The 11776-nt window shown below is 34.2% G+C and overlaps 1 protein-coding gene across 1 annotated transcript; it reads right to left on the bottom strand.

The window, feature by feature from the left end:
* Positions 1–497: 497 nt before the first annotated feature.
* On the bottom strand, positions 498–2549 carry LOC119066280. The gene is made up of 2 exons (XM_037168646.1): positions 1518–2549; positions 498–1441 (listed from the first exon to the last, which is right to left on the bottom strand). Exons 1-2 carry the CDS (start codon positions 2181–2183, stop codon positions 629–631), a joined length of 1479 nt encoding a protein of 492 aa, XP_037024541.1. The 5' UTR covers positions 2184–2549; the 3' UTR covers positions 498–628.
* Between the last annotated feature and the right edge of the window lie 9227 nt (positions 2550–11776).

Genomic DNA, 11776 nt, shown 5'->3' with positions numbered 1-11776 from the left:
GTATACTAACACGTAGACATGATTAGAATGGCAAATACCATGCCTTTCCGGCCGATACCAATTAAAGGAAAAGGGCTCGAGAAAAGGTAATGGAAATTGCTTGACTAGATGAGGTAGAACAAATCGAGTGAATAATGTTCTGTACACTTGTACCGCTTGGTCTTATAGGTGGTGCCTTCTGTATAAATCGATATGTTTTCAGACTATCGTTATTATCCCAATTCTACTATTTGTAACTTTCAACGTCTACACAGCGCATATGTTGTCAAATTCCAGCGCAAAAAAAATCATGAAGATGCAAGAAATAGTGTTGCTGAAGTAAACCCAGCCAACGAAAGATCGTGTTTTTTATGTAAATACATCTCCGCCATCAGGTTTGGTACTCATACATATTAATCTGCTTTCGAGGACCGGCAGAGTCACTTGATAAAAGTTGTATTTGGGTAGTAACAATCACGCTAAGAATTTTGGGCGAAACAAACATAAGAACGGGTTCATTATCTTCAAAAACCATTTTAATAAGAAAATATCACAAACAGCAAGAGAGATCTGTTTTCAAACATTTCTCCTTCTTATCATTTCAAATGTTAAACTAATAGCCTCTATTTGGTATAGTAATTCTACACGATCAAACGTGTTCCAACACAAGTTGTATTTTTTCCTCCGAACTAATAAATCCCCCGTGTGCAACATTATCCATCATTAACGTTTTCAATCGGTTCCACGAATTTTGACTACAAAATTTGTCCAAATAACTTTTGATGGCATACGAATCGATGATCCAATCGTATTGTGAAAAGTATACATGACTTTCGCAAGCCAAATCATCTGGGAATAGTATGTTCTGAAGCCACCAAAAATGACGGAATAATGTGGACGCGACCAGTAGATCTTTGGCAACAAAATATTGTGCAAGACGATGAATCGGTCCGATCGGATTGGGATTGTAGAGGAAATTACGAATCAAATCTGGTTCCCATAGGGCAAAACACACTGGATCCACCAGATTCACCTTATGGATATAAGCCGGTCTTGATTTGATTACCCAAGCTGTGATAATCGAACCGTACGAATGACCCAACCAGGAACAGGCTCCTAATTCGTGTTTCTTGAAAATATTGTCGATAGCTTCCAATGTTTGTGGTAACGACGGTATCTGATGGACTAGCTTTAAGCTGATGTGAGGTAGATCCAGCACGACTATAGTACGATCAGGATCTTTGTTTCTGATGGCGTTTATCACCTTCAAGTACATTGTCACACCAATACCAATACCATAAACCAAAAACACCGGAGGTTTGGTCGAGGGTTTTCGAGAAGATTTTGACTTGTTACCATTGTAAATCCAATAGGAAAGTGTGGAACGTGGCTGACAATTGTAATGTACAAATCCAATGAAATATAAAAATATCAGCCCGTACAGTTGCATCAACGAAATGACCTTTGGAAGATAAGAAAATTTTGAATTTTTAACATGTTCCCATGACATGATGGTCTGCATCTGAATACACACATACCATATATGCGATCAGTGGCTTGTGTTGAAACACTATCGGATCCAAATTAAGCCGCATGAATTCCAATGGTTTTCGGCTCTCGGTATCCTCGTTTCGCAGCGCAGCAGCGCTGGGATCCTGCTTTAAGCATATCTCCATAATAGCATGTAATTCATGCACTTCGTTGCGCGTTAAATTGAATTTCAATTTATTGAAAAATGCCCACGACAGCCAATCCTCGAAATGTTCCAGATAAATATCATCTTCAGAATTCAATTCATCACGCTTGTGGAACCACTTGGCTAATGATTTGAAAACAGTTGGATTGTGGTCGAGTACGCGCTGAAGATAAAACACTCTCTTCGCCCAAGTCAGTTCTAATGTCGATGAGGTGCGTGAGAATAGCCTCTTTACATACAGACAATGTAAATAAAATCCAATTTCAAACAACGACCAAATGGTAGCGGTCACCAGTAACCATTGTTGCGAAGTCCAAATTTGTGCGGTAAGTTGATAGTATTTTTGGTAATTGTAGGCCAGGTAGGCGAAAGTGACGAAAGCCGCTGGCGTGAATGAACTGACCACTATTTTAATTAGGGTTGTTAAAACGATGGCAGATATTCGATGGGATTTGGTAGAATACCGGTCCGTCGGTTCTATAAGCGTTCCGAGAAGTTTCAACACCATTGTTCTGTTACGTTGTGAATGAACACATTTAATTTCAAATGTTTTTGACTATTTTACCAATTCACTGAGATTGGAAAACACGGTTCGTTATCGTAAATTAAGTTAATCTTTTCGGTAATAACAGCGATTCCTTGTAATCACAATAACATCACTCCACACGGTTCAATGTTTAATTTATAACATAACTCATAATTTCGTGGGTTTGACTAGCGTTGGAGAATTCCGTTTGACTTAAATACAACAAACTACATATCTTGCTATCTTCTACATTACGAAACAAAAGATTGCAACGCCAGAACGTATATATAGAAGTGACAAATTAGGAAGATCGAAGTGCAAAGTTTGTAAATAAATAAATCGTACGATAGAGAGATGTAAACAGTGTGTATGCATGTAGACGAGATTCCGATAAAAAACTTGAGAGTAGTTTGTCGTGGAGGGTGCGGGAAATGCTTTTGAAAAGGCAATGAGCCTGTTATAGATAGTCAATAACGCAAAATGCAGTGGGACCTCTCTATCTTCTTCACTTACGTAAAATTCAATATTATTTTTTTTCGCAATTCCGGTCCATAATCATCACCTTTCCATGCATCCATTTAATGTCGTTTTGAAGGTATTTATTTCACTGTATTCCCGGACACAGTGCAATATGAACTTTTTTTCGCACGCTAAAGAACGAAGGCTAAATTTTTATAAATAAAAATCTTGCATTGACCAGAAGTCGAACCCCCGACACCAAAAGGCTTTTGAACCATTCGGCTATAGAGTCACACAATTATACCTAACGTATTGTTGAAGCGTATATACTAAGCATTGACCACTCGATTTCATTCAACGCGTCTTTTACATCACATTGCATGTGTATTATAATGCAGCCTTCTTATTCGTTCAAATGAATTTCTGTATACACAAGAATTTTAGAACAAAATGTAGACATGTTTTGCGTTTTGGTACGTTGTATCTACCACGGTAGGTATGCCGGTATTTTTTCGCACACGACGCCTTATCGACCTCGGTTTCGCCTCGGATCGACAATCGACATCTAGTACGAAAAAATACCTTCATACCTTACCTACCTTGGTAGATAAATAACTATGATTCGCTATGATTTTTCTCTGTGATATCTTTATAGTTTTATGGTCGTTTTGAAGTTTAACTTTATTTGCCTTTTTTGACGAATCTCTCTTAGAGAATTTTGCCTGTTGAATTAAGATTATTTGTTTTTTTTTTTACTTTTACTTTTGATTGTACTTTTTGCATGAATTTTGGGTCGTATCCCACGCACGCTTGTATAAGGGATGATAATAAACGGATTTATTAAAAAAAAAAATGATGTAATTTAAGTTGATTGTCTCAGTAACTTTTGTAATATTTTCGGAAAACATTGTAAGAATCTGCAATGTAAGCTTCTAATAAGGTAACACACAGTCATAGTCAAATGGCGGTCTCTTCTCGAATTAGTGTCAAATTAAATGTTAATTTCCTACCCGAAAAAGTATATATTTCGAACTTTGGGGTTAGCTGGACATTGACAATGATTCGGTGGTGGAGAATATCGCTACTAAAAAATAGTTTCCTAGCGAATCAGTCAAATTTAGAACTAAAAAATATGAATCCCTTATCTACATTGGCGACACAGCCTCTGCTACCACTACGGCTTATTTCACTTCAATTTTGAAATTCGTACTTTTTGTCATTTCCCGCACCTTCTTTTCTACTCTCTCGTTCCGATGACGGTTTGTGTCAAAGTACGTTTTTGTAGCACAATATTACAGCGGCTAGCACAAACAGCGACATGAGTTCAATATAAGCGGGTAGAATTCAAAATGTGACAAAATTAGATTTTGTTGGATTCCATGAATGTAATTGAATGTAGCCAACGGGCTATGTCTCAATTAATGTTTGATCATAGTGAACGATTCACTCTGTGTGTAAGTCCATAAAGCCCATTTTTCCAAACGTGCGAGTTTTCCTTCGGTTTTCCTTCGAGAAAGAAGCAGAATACGCTGAAGAATATTTTACGTAGAATTTGATCTGAAAATTACGTAAGGTTGATGGTCGTAATAGAACTTACTGCGATTTTGGAATTTGATATTGGAAATGGACTCAAAGTTCAGAATTCAGCGGATGGCAATTGAATCACTTTAATGGAAGTTATTTAAATGTTCGTGGAAAACTCATTTGGAAGTGAAGAAGCTAGATCGTGAATTTTGGTTTCAAATATGGATCGGATGCGATAGAGTTGAACGTAGAATTTGGACAAACGGAAATGGGAAATGGAAATGGGAAATGGAATATGGAAGCAAAGAGAATGCGGAAGAAAATGAATTTGGTTTTTAAGACGACAAATAATATCAGAGGGGTTCTTTTTGTTGTTATTTTCAGCTTTTCAATAAAGGGCGAATATCTGAGTTTTCAAAACGGAAAACTAAGATTTTTAACCTTGATGATATTTGTGTGGATACAGTTCCTTGTTTTTTGCTTGTGTCTATTTCAAAAGCGATATGCTAACTCACATCTTTTGCTTCGTTGAAGATGAAGGCAAATTTTAATAACACAATCATAAAAATTGATCGTAAAATTATTATATTCAAAATGCAAACAACATCCAGATAAATCGAATTTACACAAACGCACGTATAAACGTGCTGTGCAAACACAGATATTCATTTTTTTAGTTACCAATCAAATCAATCATGTTTGTTTTGCCTGTAATTTACATTTGATACACTAGAGCGCATCCCTCGCCTCGTCGAAAAATATAACAAATGTAGACGCTAAATAACTGAGTGCACAATTTGCACAATTCATTTAAAAATGTCGAGCAAATATCAGAAAAAAATTGAAATGCATATAACAGCTTACATTGAGAGACATATAAATCACATATCGTCGGAGCCAAAGATACATATAATGCAGTTATAAAAGTAATGGCACAGTTAAATTGGCATATCACATACAGGAGGTTTCAGTTACGCCTCGACAGTTTGTTAAGTAAAATTGTGAAATGCATCAACTGCAGCAGGTTGATTTTTATTTTGTAATTAAAATAATGAAATGCACACACAGTGTGCAATGCATTAGACAGGTGTCTAAGCGATTACCATTTCTAATTGTAAAATTATGAGTTCAAATCGATAATCCCATTTGCAATCGCTAATGCTTAATTGAATTAAGACATTTGTTTTATAGCGCCAAGTATAATTACTTCTTAAAATTCTTATTTATATTTTAAATTGGATTATACTTTGCTTAGTACACACTCTGGGTGTAAGTATTTGAAACATATAATTTCAAATAGGAAATCATGTTTTTAGATTTTAAATTTTATGGAGGAACACGAACTTGAACAAGGGATTTATAACAGAGTTTTTGTGACCAGTCGTCGTAAGACTTTTAAATGTAGAAGTAGAGACACCTAGAATCATCTAGTTATAACACATATAGTTTCATCTGAAATGCGCATAGAAAACTTTCCCACGTACTGTACTTTACGTGATTAGGCAATGTAAATACATATTTCATATGAGTGAAGCACCATTTACATTACCGTAACACGTAAAGTTTAAAAAATGGCTCAATCGCCTTTTTTCGTGATTTTAAGATTTCAATTTGTAGAATGGTTCCAGTTTTTGGGAGCCAGTTTCATTCTATTGCAAGATATATTCGAATTATTCAAAAATACATGCTGGAAAACATTTTCTCTTATTTTCCTAAATTTGTCTTGATTTTCCGATGATTTCCTAGATTTTTCTTCATTTCAGAAAATGTTTTTTTGGACATTTGTGAAAATATACTTCTAAAAGTAGTCCCTGCAAAATTGTCAATTTAAATGTATGTATTTATTGTAGCTCGCATTTACCCCAAAAGAAGGCACGAGCGAAGCGAGCGCGTTTTTTTTAAATAGTCGGACATCTGCACACCACGCATTTCAACGGAAAATGATTGAACTGATGATGTACTTTTTTTTCTTAGCGCCATTCATCGAATATTTTACAGAGTGAATAACTAGAAACATGTACAGGCCCTGAGCATCCAATGTTATAAGTGGGGAATAAATATACTTGAAATATACTTGAAATACTTTGATCGATGGAAGTAATAGACCCGATAATAATACTGGTAACATTCTTGCCGTCTGTAACAGGTTAAAAGTCATGCGTACTTAGCTGAAATTATAGCCTACTTTCGTGCGTTTCGTATTTCATTTTCTGTGATATGTTTTTACAAAAATCCCTTTTCAAAAAAAGCAGAAATTAGATTTCAAGAAAAAATTGAGTTGATTGTGTCAGTGTGGGCATTGACCGAGCCATTGACTGACTGGTACTATTAGATGAATAAGATACCGACAATGAAAATAGTTACAAGTTAAGTGGGTCCAAGACATATAAGACATAGTATACTTCCTTTAACATGCAAATCATAAATCATTGTAATTTAATTTAGCTTGATGTTATACACAAATAAATTTTAATTATGCATATTAATTCTAATATCATTCATTAAAAAGAAATAAATAAAAATAAATGTACAGAAAAAAGACATAAGACTAACGCTTCAAAGCGGTTTTCTATCTATATAACGAATGTATTATAAATTTATTAATTTATTTACAACATTCAGAGTGGCTACCAGCTAATTGTGACAGACACTTTATTGGCCGATTAAGATGTTCGGGTTTCCTTTTCTTATTTTTCAACATATATCTTTTGTACATTGTAACAAACTTCTTATTATACGAATTTATTATGAATTAATGATATTAAACATGAAAAACGTGAATTCTTTTTTTGATATTTCTTATAAATGTGATTGGTGTCATGTTGTGAAAGTGTAATTCCATTTTGGATCATGTCAAGTCAGACTTAATGATAACGTCAAGATATTTTCAAATATTACATTAAAATATCAAATCGAAATTAGATCGGCGATGTAATTTACCGCGAATGAAACAGTTGAATCAAACAAAAACTCAAGGGAATTTGTTGATTTTTTTTTTCAACGACAGGCTTCGCTTGTCTGAAAGTACGATATGCAAAAAATTGGTAAAACGATCTGGGCATTGGCCGGCTATGTCAACTGCCTACAGTTCATGTGGTCTAATATAGCAAAATTAATGGTCAAATCAGTGATATATAATAGATAATATCAAACACTAGGGGAACTTTGAGCTGAAGAGGTAATATATTGTGATAAAACCGGAATTTTACCAGAAACACGAGTCTGGCTTTTTCCTTTGCCAACTTTTCCCATTGCTTTCTGATGCGTCTTCGATTGATGTTTTTACCGTGCGTTGAGGTCGTCACCAAACCCTGCGATACAAAAATCTAGATAACTTATATTGTGTTTAATTATACATTGATCGAATTATAATAATAATAATAATAGCTCAATTAACAAGCAGTAAAGAGAAAAGAGAGAGCAAAAAGAAAACTTATCAAATCAAAGTCACACTTCACTCATCAAAACTGATACATACTCTTCACAAGCCTTTTGCACTGACTAAGCATTGAATTGAAAACATCATTGGACTTAAAATAAATGTGATGGTGATGCTGTAAACGGTAGATTGGCGAGTTTAGTTGTACATTGGATGAAGGTGTTGATAGGTGAAAGAGATGGTGGACATTTTGTCGAGTAAACCGTTGGGGTTGATGAATTGAGATTCGTGACGACAGGTTGGTAACAATCTTACTATGAATTAGCTTGTACAGAACCAAGTCGTCCATTTTTAGTCTCCTGGTCTCAAGGGTTTTCATTTTGAGTCGTTTAAGCCTAGCCGGATAGTCTGGGTTGACCCAGTTGAACTTGTAGTGGAGCATCCGCGTAAATTTCCGTTGTACCTTTTCCAATTGTTCCTTGTACTTGTCATAGCGCGGATTCCACACAGCACAACAATATTCCGAGAAATATTTATGTTTATGTTACAGACCTGTTACAGACGGCTGTTATCGACAACACCAGTAATAATAAACGACAAGTTTTGACTAATGAGGTCTTATATATAGCAAAAAGAATGTTCAAAACAAATGAAGTAAAAGATTTCTTAAATCAATTTCTGAAAATCTTCCATCAAATGAAGTAGTAGATAGTAACACTGGTAATGTGTCCCGTCTGTGACAGGTTAAAATGTTAAAATTGAATTATAATAAGTCCGGTGGAATAAAAGACGATTCTATTGGCTGTGCTATTTTAACACTAAAAAAAGTTAATTATTGCCCTTCTATTTTCTATTAATTATTATTATTTTCTAATAGCAAAACTACGTAAATGATAGCTCTTTTTTCGGGCTGGTAACTTTTAATAACTTTTCCGATTATCTGTTCACACCCCACAAGGCATAATGTGAAAACTTTTCTGCGAAACTTGGTCAAATTAAGACACTTTCGAAAGACTTACAAAAAATTAAAAACGAAAAAACCAATCGCCGGCAGCAGCAATAAAGATATAAAATCAGTATTCTTGTTGTGAGTACTTCACTTATTAAAATGACCACACGCACGATTTTACAAGCAATAATTTACTAATCAAAAATCTATTGATTTATTGTCTTGTCACTTGAGTCAGATGTGACAATATTAAATGTTTATGCAGACCATTAGATTGAATAAAATGCGAATAATTTACCATACTCCATAGTGAATATCAAGCAAAGTATTTTGACTTTGCAATTATGTTCAAACTTCGATTCGTTTTCATTCCTTTTTTTATTATCAATATTCACATCGTTCGTCGTTGTACTATTATATAAACAAACGCCAAAGTCAAAACAAACGAGATACCTCTCTATATATATAAACGAGGTTGTTGCATCTGAATATCCAACATCCACATGCTTAAAGATTGGCGCTAAATGTGTGGATGGGAATTATTATGGGTGGTATATTTATATCGGCTCGATCAATCTTGAAATTTAAAAAGCAATAAATCATATTTCGACTGATTTTCAATATTTTTAACAACGACGGCTTTTTATAGCCGAGATAAAAAGTATTTTGAGAAGAAGTCAAAATCTATCATTCAATTTTGTATATCACAAAATTTAATAATACCCGACGAACACGACCTGTACCTTCTGAATTACAGTTTACCAAATTAGAAATACGAGCAAATTGCTTTTACATGCTTCATGCGTCTAAAACCGTTGTTTTTCATGTTTCAAGCACTTCTTTCGACATCCTTAACATGTAAAATCCATTACATAACTCGGGATAAAAGATGAAAAGTCTCATTTTCGTGTGTTTATTGACCTCGGCTTCGCCTCGGATCAACAAAATTTACACTAAAACTCTACTTTCCATCTTTTTATCCCTAGTCATGTAAAATAGTATTAGTCTGGCTTTGTTTATTTCGTTTATTTTCTTTAATTTGAAGCTGTGCCATTGTTTAGAAAAAATATTTGTGGATTGACGTCCTTCGTAGAAATGAAGAAGGATAAGTTTAATGTTAAACCGAACTTCGACAAAGGTATGGATCGAAGTGTATGTATAAGTGACTTACTTTGTATCAAATGTTATCTCCTCATCTATTTGCTGAGCGAGATGAATATGTTTCACCATTCACTTATGACGATCATATCGTGTCGGCAGTACAATATTTGAATCTGTCACTGATTTTCAGCAAATTGACACAAAATCTTTTACTTCATTAGTTTAAACGATGATTTTTCTATGTAAGATCACGGATCAGATTAACACATTGCAGAATAATGCGCATGCTGGAACTTTAGACACCCTGGAAAGTAGTAAAGAAGTCGAGGGCTACCTCCAAATAAAATTTAAAAAATCTAAAATTTAATTTTTGATTTTTAGACATTTATTTGGAGGTATTGTTCGACTCCAGGGTTTCCAGGGTGCCTAAAGTCGACAAGTCACAGTAACCGGCAAAGTGTTAAACAGAGATATTCGTTTATTTTGCCCTCCCTGTCGATAACAGATCACATTGCCTCAAAAAACTTCGATCGGGTACCAATTCCAGTAGGTCCGTTCAATTTATATTTATTAACACATAAATGCAGCTGAGATACCGGAGATTCAAAGGGAAACAATTTTCAGATTGTTACAATATTTTTTGATGAAGAAAAAGATTCAATAATTTGAGAAAGGGCAATAGCCGAAAATAATGATAATATCTGTGGTAATTTATACCATTAATTCTACGATATTTCACAAGGCCTTGATAATTTTTATATGATTAACAGTAGAATGAGTAGTTTGTATGGCGATGCCGCTGAATCACGAAAATCTTGTTATACAATTTACACAGCTATACGTGTTATGTTTCACTTAGATGCGGCTTGAGAATAGATGGTACACATTTTTGTACAGTCAAACTTTCAATATGAACTTGTTTGCCATTTTTATTTTAAGTTTCATTAAAAACTTTCAAACCAATTTTGACTCCATCGATTGTGTTCATTCATTTTTCTTTCTTCCTTTTATCATTTAAGACGTAAAACTTTGCAATAAAAAAATATTGGCTGGTGACATATATTTTTAAACAGATGAAGTCAATTTCGGAAACTATTTTTTTATGAGTTGAAGGACGTGTGGCATATCTATATATAATGCGCTGTATACGTTATAGGGGTAAATGGTTTTATTTGTTTTTCGAAAGAAAGTTAGTTCTGATTTGGGGAAGAAAACACAATTTTAATAAAATGTGGCAGTATGGGAAGTACAATATTGTGCTCGTGTATTGTATGCATCAAGCGTCTGATTTCGTATTATTTGTGAAAAAGCTGTTTCATTTAATAAGAAATAAAAGGAAAATAGGGAGACATTTGAACATGTACCACCTTGAAACATTCTAAACTGGTACACATAACATCTATCGGTTCATTTTACCATTAATTAACGATTTAAACGTTTCAGACGTAAACATAATTAATTGGAAAATAGCTTTGTGCATTTCAGATTTCATTTTGCATAAGACTTTAACACTCCTTTTGAAAATGATTTGTGGCTTTGTATCGCTCCGAATGAGGTCATCGCTGCACATCAAATTATTCTAAACCTGCGGTATTATGGGATGTAACATGTTTCGGAATGGCTACTGTTACATAAATTCACAATTCATACCAATAACAATACTGTCATTACTGGTATAGATAAACCGCAATTTAAAATAATTATTTGATAAATACAATGAATAGTGGGGATGTAAGCCGTAGATGACATTAAGATATGAGATATGAATGGAAAATACTATACATACTGTAAATACGGCAATGAATTATGGGCTTTATTCGAGTGTAGAGATTTAGCTTGTTCGTTGGAATGGAATCTAGACAGACTACTTCATTTGTATACCTTACACTAGAAGTGGGCCAAAATGTGGAGCAGAAGTCAGAAATTTGTCGTGTTCTTTGTGTTAAAAAAATCGGGACTCGGGCCGGGCATACAGATTCGGTCTGAGTAACTAAGCGAAAAAGTAAAATTGTTGCTAACAAATTATTTGAAAAAAAAAGGGGAAAGTATAATTCAAAATCGTGTAGGTGAGCGTACCAATACTCGGACAAGAATGAGTCCTCGAACACCTATTATTTTCTCATTCATAAAAAAAGTTTATGAATGAAAGAACAATAGGTGTAC

The sequence above is a fragment of the Bradysia coprophila genome, chromosome IV, assembly GCF_014529535.1.
Source record: "Bradysia coprophila strain Holo2 chromosome IV, BU_Bcop_v1, whole genome shotgun sequence".
Lineage (NCBI taxonomy): Eukaryota > Metazoa > Arthropoda > Insecta > Diptera > Sciaridae > Bradysia > Bradysia coprophila.
This window is presented reverse-complemented; position numbering and strand designations above follow the sequence as displayed.